Source organism: Neolamprologus multifasciatus, chromosome 3 (genome assembly GCF_963576455.1).
Source record: "Neolamprologus multifasciatus chromosome 3, fNeoMul1.2, whole genome shotgun sequence".
Classification (NCBI taxonomy): Eukaryota; Metazoa; Chordata; class Actinopteri; order Cichliformes; family Cichlidae; genus Neolamprologus; species Neolamprologus multifasciatus.
This window is the reverse complement of record NC_140441.1, coordinates 38,379,513-38,392,301: the sequence shown is the minus strand read 5'-3', so window position 1 is coordinate 38,392,301 and position 12,789 is coordinate 38,379,513. Positions and strand designations below refer to the sequence as shown.

At 39.9% G+C, this 12,789-nt stretch overlaps 1 protein-coding gene across 1 annotated transcript; it reads right to left on the bottom strand.

The window, feature by feature from the left end:
• Positions 1-10,229: 10,229 nt before the first annotated feature.
• On the bottom strand, positions 10,230-12,371 carry LOC146523063 (cell adhesion molecule CEACAM20-like). Its single transcript, XM_085148117.1, has 4 exons — positions 12,168-12,371; positions 11,609-11,735; positions 10,883-11,167; positions 10,230-10,801 (listed from the first exon to the last, which is right to left on the bottom strand). The coding sequence occupies exons 1-4, from the start codon at positions 12,369-12,371 to the stop codon at positions 10,536-10,538; spliced, it is 882 nt and encodes a 293-aa protein (XP_085004243.1). The 3' UTR covers positions 10,230-10,535.
• Between the last annotated feature and the right edge of the window lie 418 nt (positions 12,372-12,789).

The following is a 12,789-nucleotide window of genomic DNA, read 5'->3' as shown; positions in this document are numbered from 1 at the left end:
CTCCCATCATGCCTTGGGATATGTGCTGCTGTTTAGATGTTCTTGTTTTATTGTTTATGGTTACGTTACTTTTAACTGTTATCTTGAATGTTGTGTTTATACTGCGGTACAAATTCACTGACAGTTATTGTTTTATAGAAAGAATGCAGTACATAAGTACATAAGTGAGTTCTGTTATGCTGTTATTGACCCTCGTAGCACCAGCAGGTTTTTCAATAAAGAACTCCACCTACCCTACCAGCTTGGGGTCAAACAGCAAGCTTAACCTCTTTGTGGAGCATCTTTGTTAAGATTCCTCTGCATGCCACAATATGTTTGGTATCTTTTGTTTGCATCTACAATGTAGAAACTATTAAAAATAAAGAAGAGAAATGAGAAAGTGTCCAAAATTTTGACTTGTAGTGTAAACAGTGTTTTCATGCATTGGTAAAATGAGTAACATGTATTACTCATGCAAACATAAAAAACACTCATAGAGCATCCAGTATGATATGACCTCTGCCCTGTACCAAATCTGAAAAAGGGACATTGCACCATTTTTTTTTATGACACCTCAAGCTTATCTTTACTGTAGAGGACAGTTTGAGCTGGAAAATGAAAGCGTCAATAGATAAAACTTTGCCATAGGCCCAAAGACACATAGTCACAGTTTCATAGTTTTGTATGCAGCTTTAATAAGTCTCTAGATCAGGGGTCGGCAACCTTTCTGATGATGAGTGCCATCTAAAATTTCCTCAGAAGTCAGTGTGCCATATGATTGCATTGGCAATAAATTTAATAACGCTCTATATGAACAGTTACACACTATATAGAACAACTTTATAGAATTATATTTGTTCGCAGTTAGTACTTATCAGCTATTTTGAACAATGATAATGACAATGATAAGAAAAATAGACTGGGCCAATATGGGATGTTTGTTAATACAGAGATACACATGTTAATGTGATCTCTGATCTCCCACTCAGAGACACAGGTCTCTGAGTGTCCAGCATTCAGACGGCTACCTGAGGACACTCTTCGTGTGAGAGAAAATCTGCTCACACAGATATGTAGAGCCAAATACTGTCAATAAGGCCTCTGCAATGTTCTGAAGACAGTTAACCTTGTCAGGTAGTGATGTCCAGCAGGTGAAAATGCAAGCTCCATGAACACGCACAGCTGCGTTCGTAGTTCTGTAAACTCTGACCCCCACAGTGTCAAGCTTTTTAGCTCAATCAGCTGCATTTCGATGTCCAGCCAGTTAATGCGAGACAAATCCAGCTGCTCATTAAAGCTTTCTGGTTTGATCAGATGCTGTGCTGAGCTCACAGCTCCTGAAGCATTTGAAGTGTCGGAATGTGGAAATTTCAACATCGCTTGAAAAAACTGCCAGCAAGCAACGTCCCTCTCACATGTAGGCTAAGTTATTTTTAGCCAATTACAAGTTGAATCTGGTAGTTGGGGTTGTTAGCTAAGATACCGTCATTAAGAAGTGACACAACTATTGTGTCTTTGCGAACTAATTTGCGATGTGCACTGTTGGTTCGGCCATGTTTTTTTAATGCACCTTCTCAGATTAATTCACTGCGTGTCGTGCCCAGGGCTGAACTGGGACAAAAAATTGGCCCGGCCATTTAGATTAGATACCAGCCCACCAGGTATTATAGGAGAAGCCATAAAGCCTTTGAATGAAAACAAACACTGTTGTGACAGTGATCTACACTGTCTTGTTGGTATATTCGATTTCTATACATTTTACATCAGATAAAAACTTTGGTTGTATGATTCGGATAATTATTTATTAAAAGCGAGACATTTTAAATGAGAACAAGAAAGAAAAGTATATCTTTGTGCCCTCTTCTCCCTGTTAATGCCCTACCTGGTCCCCTCGCAAAACTTTGCTAGACCCTCCCCTGCACAGTTACCAGCTGTCAGCTTAAAAAAGGATCCTGGTGTTATTTGTCTCTCAGAAACAGTTCATAACTTCCCTTCAACTCATTCATGTCACCTAAAAGGTAAACCTGTTTCTCCATCACCTATTCAGCTCTGATGATTCAGTAAGGACATCTCCTGGTTTCATCTTCATGTTTCCCTCTCACATATCCAAACGGATATCTTGACCAGCAGCTTTTACAGCTGTGGCTCCAGCAAACATCAGCTGATACTAGAAATTAATGAAATTAATATTAAATAAATTGACCTGTCTGACCTTTCTGTGTATATCATTGGACATCCTCTTCCCTCCCTGAAGGACCTGTACAGCACTCGCTGTCTCAAGAGGGCACGCAGCATTCTACGGGACTGTACACACCCAGGACATCGGGTGTTTAAGCTGCTGCCGTCCGGCAGGAGGTTCAGGCTGCTGAGGTCCCGAACAAATAGACTCAAGGACAGCTTTTACAACAGGGCAATAGCCCTGATCAATGCAAATAGCTGACCTGATTGACTACCTCCCTGGACTTTTTTAGGGGGGAGGTAACAATGTTTAAAACAACAATTACAATAATAATATTTATATTTATAACAAGGTGCAATAATAATTAATGTGCAATAATAACAGTGTGCAATACAAATACACTTATTCTTCTTTTTTATTACTAAGTTATTATACTGTGTTGTGTTGTTTGTGTTGCGTTATGATGTGTCATATCGTGTCGTGTTGTGTTATATGTAGTGCCGATGTAGGACAGCTTTCCAATTTCATTGTACTACTGTACTATGTATGACTGTGCAATGACAATAAAGAGTTATCTTATCTTATCTTATCTTGTATACCACATGTCTATATTTAAAAGACATATCTGGTAGTTAAATCGTTTAACTAGATGTAAGATCACTTCAAGATGCTGCTATGTAATAGGAGAGTCAGATGCCTCTATCTCACATATAGTGAGTTAAAGAGAGAAAAAGATTTTGCTTTGTCTCTTTAACCCTGATTTGATGTTGTTACAAATACGCATAATGTTTATAGCATAAAATGGGGAAAAAATGGGTTCTTAATTAAACCCACCAAAAAGACAAGGATGGCTTTGTCAAATGTTCTGAAACAATGGGAATTAGAGGTGGAAATTATGCTGAAATGAGCATTTATTGCCTTTATGTAGTCTCTCAAAATACAACTAACTGTGCCTCACTGAAGCCAAGCACAGAGGAGCTGAGCACCACATCAGAGCAACTAAATAATATCCTGTTTTTTACTATCATAATGTCACCAGAGCTCACTCAGCTTCTGACTTTAGCTTTTGGACCACATTTCAGTCAGAGACATGCTCAGTTTACAACTTTGCAGGTTTATTTCACTGCTGACCACAAATATGGTTCATCTGTTTCGGAAAACAAGTAACAGAGTACCGGTTGACCACGCTGAGTCCATTTTAAAGCTGCAGGAGCTTTTTTTCTTGTAGCAACATTCATATATGTGTAAAAAGGCAAAGCAAGTGCAACTCAAACATGATGATTAAATACACAAACTGCAAAACTAGCACTTATCAGGGCTGACTGAAACTTATCTTTTTCAGTCAGCCCTGTCTGCAACCTGTAAGACATTGAAAAAGTACAGTATAAAAAAACATTATTCTAAATGAACAATATTTTAAAATAAGGAAACAGTGTGTTTTATCGCATATTACACATTGAGCTTCAGGTGGCCTTTTTGATGCAAGATATTAGTTTTTCTTAGTTTATGTAGTAAAATCAGGGTTTAATACTACATGTTATATCAGCATTTTATGTCAGCATTATCTAACACAAAAGCTTAGGAGTGAGTATAGCTCATAAGATGAGAAACTATAGATAATCCACTGGCATGTAATAACATGGGAGCATCTATATTATCAAACCCAAATTCATCAATCTTAATCACACATTGCTTATTGTCTGAATGCAGCACATCAGGCATCACAGCCCACAGTCTTACCAACTGTATCGTAGAATAGAAGGGATCCTCTGCTATAGGCTGGTAGATTCCTGCTGAAGGCATCTTTGTTTTGGTTCCTGCATCTGATTCTTTAACAGGTGAAATTAGATATGTCATTAACCCAAGCTTTTAATTCATTTACTTAAATAACTTGAATAAACAGTTATATCACTCAGACCAGTAGTCTCAAACAAATAGCCAGCAGGCCAGAATTGGCCCAGCAAAAGAATCCAATGTCACTGAACAGCTTTGGAAAATATGAAGGAAGGAATACATTTTTGGACTTTTAATATTTTTTTAAAGAATTTTATAGCTTTTCTTTCTGATAAAGACCTCACCCACAGCCATTCATTCCACACCAAAAGAGTTAAGTATTAAATTGACAATTTACCCCCCCCCCCCTTTTTTTTTTTAAAGCCACAAAAACTATGTTTTGTAAATAAGGTACAGTCTGGACAGTGATCTACCAGAATTTTTTATGTAATTTTACATATTTATTATGTAAATTGAGATGTGCTGTTGAAATTGGACTTCTTTATATTATATTAAGATATCTCAGGGATTAAACATCTTTAATTTACCAGAAAGTTTCACTCATCTGGCCCAGTTAAAATCAAAGTGAGCTGTATGTGGCCCTCAATGCAAAATGAGTTTGAAATCCCTGACTAAGACAAATTACTGAGTGATGTTTTTAATATCTCAGTCCACTGATTAAAATGACTTTGAATTAGAATCAGTCTCACCTTGTGGTTGAGTGTCCCTTATGGCGTAGATGTAGTGAACAGGTCTAGAGGGCAATAAACCATCATCTTCTGATGGGGAGGGACAGTGGAAGTGAAGGGATAGAATAGCTGTGGATTCCAGCTGCTTCGATGTTGCATTAACTGGCATTAACTCAGCCAGTTAATGTGAGACAAATCTAGCTGCTAATTAAAAATTTCTGGTTTGTTCAGAAAATAAAACATTGATCCATACACCTGAAATACACCCAAAATGCGCATTGTGAATTCTGTCTCGAGTCTACGAATGTATCCGTGTATTTCCGTGGTGCTGATGCTGTGACGAGTGGAAAGCTCCTGAAGCTTTCGAAGTGTGGGAATGTGGAGAGCTAACAACGTCCCTCTCACCAATTAGGCTAAGTTTTTTTTAGCCAATTACAAGTTGAATCTGGTAGTTGGGGTTGTTAGCTAAGATACCGTCATTAAGAAGCGGCACAACTAATGTGTCTATGCGAGCTGATTTGCGATGTGCACCGCTGGCGCGGCCATTTATTTTTTGATGCACCTTCTCAGATTAATTCACTGCGTGTCGTGCCTAGGGCTGGACTGGGAAGGTATTAAAGCTATAAAGCCTTTGAATGAAAACAAACGCTGTTTTGACAGTGATACATAGCAGCTAAAAATAGTATTTGCTACATCTCTAATGTGCCACCAAAAGGGTCCTCAGTATGATAGCTTTAAAATGTTACAACATTTTCACATTACCAAAGTCTTTATAGTTTAGCTCTAATGTATAAATGGAGACAGTACTCACACATTCTGATGCAGAGAGCTCTGACCTCCATGATGTCTTGCTGCAGACCAACAGACTCTCTTTGTGCGACTAATTTGAAAGAACTCTAAATAGTTTTCAGAGAACCAGAGGTGCTGTTGTGGTAGGTCATCTGACACAAAGACAGTCTGATGCTGCCTTCAGTGAAACTTGTAGTTATTTAACCTTCACCTTATGCTTGGATTAGAGCAGCAATGGGTTCATTATTCTTCTGCTTTTTTATTTAATCAAACAGTTACTCTACATTTTGTGATGAAGCCAGTTTTAAAATGAAGCTGGAAGCAGCGAAAAAAGAGATCCACATAACTATTTCAAGCAATGTCAGAATTATTTGAATACATACATAAAAGTTGGTGTTTTCTGATACATATAGACGATTGTTTTAATCTTCTACTGCAGAAGATAAAAACAATGCTTTATGGTGAAGACACACATTTCAGTGCAAACTTGTCATCTTATGCTGTGTTTAGCAGGAAGAGTTGTGGACCCAATATGAGGGAATCAAAGGCGGAACTGAACTCAGAATCAGTTTTATTTAAATAATTAATTTAAGTTACATTTGTATTATATTATAACATATTTATATTATAAGTTAAATTTGAATAACTGGCAGGAACTCAGAGATCCAAACAGGCAAAATATGCAGCAAGAATGAGATCGTGACACTGGATAGAGAGAGAGAGAAAGACCATATATACACACACAAGAGGGAATCAGGGCAGAGGGAAAACACCTGCGGAAGATGGATGGACATGGACATGGAAGCAAAACTGAACATGTGCACACAACAAAAGACTGTCAGAATAAAACAAATGATAAAACACAAGAAACACATGAGATGCAGTTTGTCTAAATACAGAAAACAGGTGGAGGAAACAGACACAAGACCATGAAGACACAAAATGGTGGCGAGTGAGTGAGGGACAAGCAGCATGACAGAAACCGGACAGACACACAGAGACATGAATGGGAAACAGATGAAAAAACATGGTGACAAGACAGACTTTACAGTGAGGTACAACTAACTAACACAAGAGATTCTGGGGAGGACACACAGAGGAAAGACCAAGACAAACAGGACACGAAAGAGAACAGACCAAATAAACAAGTAACTAAGAACTAGAAATACACATGATTAAACTACAAGTAGAAGGAAACTAAACAATACCAAATAAATAATAAGAAACATATCACCACAATAATAAACAAAGTCCAAAAACACTGGGTCATTAGGAGCATTAGAGTTCCAAACAAAGAACAAGAAGTTTAGGGGCCTGGCCACGTAGCCAGTGGCCTACACAGAGCAGTTCGGGTCGGCCGTGCGGCCAGCAGCGCAGAGCCCTCTCGTTGGGTTCTGGGACTGGCTAAACACCAGCTGTCCCCACCAAAGAAACGGGTATGGGTGGAGGGATGGGCTTGCTTCTTGCTAGCCTCAGCATAGGTGTCATTGCTAATGGACAGTCTCATGCACAGACAGAGTTCTGGCAAGCAGAAAGGTGACAGTTTATTTAGATAAGGGGTGAACCACAGTGCTATATATATATTTAAACGGTGAGTTGGGCAGGGGTCCAGGGGGAAGAGGAAAGGGAATCCACACACACACTTTCCTCTTCAGCACCATCACCACCACTTCTCTTCTGCACACACTCACTCCTCTTCAGCCACTCTCATCCAGATCTCCACTCATGTTGCCATACACAGGAATCACAAGGGAGGGTCCGTCACAAGGTCCAGTGAAATCTATATATAGAGAGCACAGGTTAGTTCAACAGGTGAGTAAACAAAGAGCGATTTCTAAGAAAGAGGTGAGAGAACAAACACAGGAAGTTCAACGTTCTCACAACTAACTGCTCCGTGCCAGAGAATTAAATAGTTACAGAGCACCCTGGACTGATCATTAACAGGTGGTGGCAATCAGCATAGGTGCGCGGGCCAAGAGCAAGAGCCCATAACGAGCTCCACCCAGGCAGGCAGGAGAGAGTGAGAGAGAACAAAACATAAACAAAACCTGCAGCCATCACGAGCCAGCCAGAGAGGGACGGGGACCATGACACTAGGAACAGGGAAAGGCGCAAGAAGTAGCTGGACACCAGCTGCCCCTGCATGAGGAACATGTACAGGTGCAGGAATGAACTGGGTTATGGCTGCCCTCATCTGGGGAGACAGCTGGACACCAGCTGTCCCCACCCCAGAAACTAATATGGGTGCGGGAACCAGTGGACCAGTATAATTTTACTGTAATTAATTAAAGGGAAGCACAGAGAAGCTGAGTACGTCTCATAACCATTTCTTCATCATCGCAGTGTCACTAACACTCAGCTTATAACTTCTGCTTTCACACAGTGTGGTCAAACAAAAGTAGAAAGCCACATAATTTTCTTTGACTATATTGAACAGAAATTGTATTTCTGAGTACAAGACCACATCTAAGTTAGAGACATGCTCAGTATGAGACTTTGCACCACTGACAACAAACTTGCATTTGCATCTGTTTTGCAAAATAAAGTAATGTGACATTTTCAGATTAATGGTTGACCACAATTAGCTTTTTTTCACGTAATGGTATTTATAGAGCTGTAAACAGATGAAGCAGATGGGACACTGGAAAGCACTAACAACAGTTATATAAGAAGCAAAGCACCTCCCATAGAACATCCTGAGGAACATGGTTCGAATGCCTTCTCCAAGTCCAGAAAACACATGCAGACTGGTTGGGCCAACTCATGCACCCTCAAGTATCATCGAGAGCGTAAAGAGTTTGTCCAGTGTTCCACCAACCTGGACAAAAATCGCATTGCTCTTCCTGAATCCAATGTTCAAATAATGGACAGATTCTCCTTTCCAGCACCCTGGCACCTTCTAGTCCCCCTTCTTGAAGTTCTGAAGCACCCCCACCCGGTCTGCCACTTCATAGGTACTGCCCATGATCTCCATGCAACATTGCAGAGGTGTGTAAATCAAGAGAGCCCTACAACATCCATAGTCTTCAGGAACTCAGGGTGAACCTAATCCAACCTAGCAGCCCTGCCACCAAGGAGTTGTTTAACTGCTTCACTATCCCAGACACTGCTTCTCCTATGGAAGATGTGTCAGTGGGAGTAAGGAGGTAATCCCACTGACAAAGTATCCCTTCCACCGCCCGAGAATATCCTCAGTCAAAGTCAGCAGCGCTCCACCCACACTTTACCTTTTCCCCTCCTGAGTTGTCTGACGGTTTACCAGAATCTCTTCAAGGTAGTCCGAAAGTATTTTTCCGTGGCCTCTCCGAAGTCCAGCCACTCAAACCACTGCCTGAGCTGTGTTCTGCTTGGCCTAAGTGTCCCCAATGTCCCTTGAATGCTGTCAAAGCTCTGATGGAGGTGGGAGTTGAAGATCGTAGGGATGGGGGCATCTCCTAGGCATTCCCAACACAGCCCAGGTTTTTCCAGCTTCATCCCCCATAGTGTGATCCACCTGATCAGCAGGTGGTGATCAGTTGACAGCTCAGTACCTCTCTTTACGCAACTTTCCAATATATGGCTGTAGATCTGATGATACGATTACAAAGTTGATCATTGACCTGAGGCCTAGGGTGTTCTGGTGCCATGTGCACTTATGGACACATGAGCATTGAGTGAGTCCCCAGGTGGATCACCCATTACGATGATTTTTTTTAAATTGAGTTGCAACTTGTGGGTAAGTGTGACTAGACTCATATTCCGGACCCATATTTGACAGCCTGAGCTGTAGAATATGGATCTAGAGGACAGTACATCTTTGTCTAATAGAGAAAAGCAGTAAAGCTGAGAGGTCATCACTTATATTAACAGTAATATAACGGATGATAATATCTGGTTATCATTCACTATGGTCATTCAATTTCACGTGAAATTTTAGGAAAATCTCTCATTCAGAGTTAGAAATGAAAATCAATACCATTCCTATCAGTCTGTTATGTTAAATGCTGCTAGCAGGACTCTGAGGTAAAAACAAACAAACAACCTGTGTGCTAAGCTATGGTATAATTCTCTGGCTCCTACTCAATATTTTGCATAAAGGGGAGAAAACATGGTTGTTCTTTATATAACACTCAACAAAGCAAATAAAAATATCATACATGTTGAAAATTATCACTAAAATCTCCAAATTTATAAATGATTAGATATACAAACAAAAATGCAGGTAATAGCAACAAGAAAACTAATTATGATTGTCTGCTTGTCAATTTAGAGACATCACTTTATGATGTTGATGTTCTGAAATGTTTTATAAAATACCTTTGTTCTTCCTGTTTTTTTTTCTTATAACAGCATACATTTCTCTGACTGGATTCACAATAGTGGCCACTGTGGAAGCTGTAAAATAACAAAAGTTAGCAAAATATATGAAAACAGGCACAGACTCTTACTTAGCTTAATAAATAGTCTATAGCCTTAGCCTATCAAAAAATAAATAAATTAAAAAATAAACTCAGTATAACTTCAGTACAATATCCAAATAATCAATAAGAGCATTTCTATTTCAAATTATATATCTTCCAGTTTCCTTCAGTTTCATGGTATAATAACAACACTGCCACAGTGTTTGTGTTCTGACCTGTTTGATCGTCGGCTGAGCCTGAACCATTGACTGTTGTTGATGGACAGAAGAAATTTGCTGAAGGGAAAAAAAAAGAATAATAAAATAAACTGTATCAACATAGTCAGCGAGAAAAAAATGAACATTTTTTCAAACATTATGCACCAAATAAACTTAACCGCATAATAAACGTAATCCATGTAAAATATTTCGGTAGCAGCAATTGGGTTATTTTTTTTACCTCTCTCCCAGCAACATTTGCCAAAGTGGTACAGTCCCACCAACAACAACAGAGCACCGAATACAGTAGTGGAAATGATCCAAGGTGTGGCATCACAGGTGAAAGGTCTTGTATCATTGTAAATGTCTGGATTAGTTGCTGAAAGATTAAAAGCTAAAAAATGAAGCAGAAGATAAAATGTTAATTCAAGCTTCCTTATACTGAGATGATGTTTAAAACGTTACATATCTGGCATTAAAAGCTTCTAAAAACATGAGGGACGGACAATCAGACAACACAACAGGAAGGTTATAAAGGCTTCAAATCACCTCTGACACTGAGCCAGCTCTCTGATGATTCTCCAACTCCCAAAATGCCACACTTGTAAAGTCCTTCATCAGACTTGGAAACTCTGTGGATTGTTACGTTTCCTGTGGAGCTATTATGGATGGGATGTCCATATTTATAGAAATCAGTTTTGAAGTTGGAAGAAGCCATCTTGTTTCTGCAGCACAGAGTCACATTTCCTTCCTCTATTACAGGAATGGCAGGACTCTCCAGGATCACAGAGCCAACTGTATAAGATAAGTCTGTGATTCATGTGACAATAAAATAATTTAAAATCACAAAATATTGCTACCTTGTTGTAAACATACCAGTGACAGTTATGTTGATTTTGTTGCTTCTGTTCCCTCCTTCAGTCTCACACCAGTACTCTCCACCGTCCTCTCGATAAACATTTGAAATGGTGCAGTATGATCCTGTTGGTGTTTTCATGTTAGTTTTGTTACATGATTCTATTTTCCCTTTGAATTTATGAACAACTTGACAATAAAGGACCCCATCACAGTAAAATGTTACTGATTCGTATTCAAAGAACTGCAGTCTGTTTGGACTGATTCGAAAGGACACTGCATCTGAGAAAAGAACAAACGAAAGGACTCACTGATGAGCTTTACCTAAATATAGAGAAAACTACATTTCTGGAAAAAAGGAAAATGAACTGAAAATGTGCACCATAACTCTTTATATACATGATGACAAAAAAATACTTTTTTACTACTTTTCATATATTTGGTCCACAAAACACAAAATACTAAACAACATCCATATCAACAAGCAATTTTTTGATACTTGCCAACTTTCTGACCATGTGCACAAAGGACCACAAGAGTCATAACTGAAGAGACAAAAAAGAGCTAGATTATACAAATTATTGAGGCCTACAGTGCAATAATAACATCTCAGGATGGCACAACTAAATTAGAAAAGATTTTCTGAAAGTTAAAAAAAAAGAAAAGTATTACATCTAAACCTCATTATTAAATTTACTAAACTATTTATAATTTAGCTCTAATGTAGAAAAAGAATAAAGTACTTACACAGTTTGATGCACAGAGCTCTGACCTCCATGCTGTCTTGCTGCTGACTATGTGCACACCTGACAAATGCTAAGTCAGTGAGCAGGGGGAGTTTCCTGTGTGGCTTCTTTCTGCAGCTGAAGCGATGCTAAACATTTAAAAATAGTATTTGAATAAGCTATGCTACATTAAAGTTACCCGCAGTTTCAGATCACTGTAAAAGGGGAGAAAACAAACTGCTGCTTTTAATACAACTTGCAGTCATTGCATATCTATCATGTCTGCCTTCTTAGTTTCATGCATCAGCACGTTAACACATGGTTTTCATTGTGACAGTGCTGTTCCTGTTATTGCTTAATGGGCAAAAACAATCCTCTAGTTCAGGTCCTCATTCACAGATCCTCCTATCCATTAGGATAAAAGGATTCCACCTGTTTGGGACCTTAAGGTGATCTCCTTCTAAGACGACGGCCCTCTCCCTTCTCCCAGAAGGTTGTCGGGAGGTAATGAATACAGTGAAATAGACTAAAGAAATGTAAACCTACTAAAGTCAGTTTACAAAGACCACCAAGGGTTGTACAATTCCATCCTCCAGCTGCATGCAGCAGCAGACATAGTTGTAGCTGCGACCTGGTAGCTGCGCTGCTCCTGGGTGGGTCTGGGTTGGGCTTGGGGACTTGAGGTTCTTGACGGTTTGTGTCTGGTTGGTGTGCCCTGGCACAGGGGCCTTTGGTGCATAAGTGGAACTGGGTGAAGCTTTAACTGGCAGGGAGGCTGTTACCATCTTCTGCATGTCATCTCTGCTCTTGAGTCCACTCTGCAAGTGTGTGTGTCTGTGTGTGTGTGTGTGTGGGGGGGGGGGGGGATCTAGCAAGGGTGCAGGATGAACTCAATCTTGGTGTCTGTTGTCTTATGTAGTCTGGGAGTTGACTGAATGTTGAAGTGGTTGGTCAGTCTGCCCTGAGCTCTGTGGGGTTTGGTAGTGCTGCTGCTGTGGACCCCAGTCTGGAGGGGCCTTGGTGGATTTCAGGGAAACGGAGGAGCCAATGGGGGTTAATGCTGGAGCTTGCTCTAGGGAGGGGGTACTTTGCGCCCCCCCCCGTCCTTTCCCACCCATACCTAAATGCTTTCCTCCTCCCACTCCATCAGACCACCACACGTGTAGGCCGTTGAGGTGCAGATGCTCCACATTACTTACACTA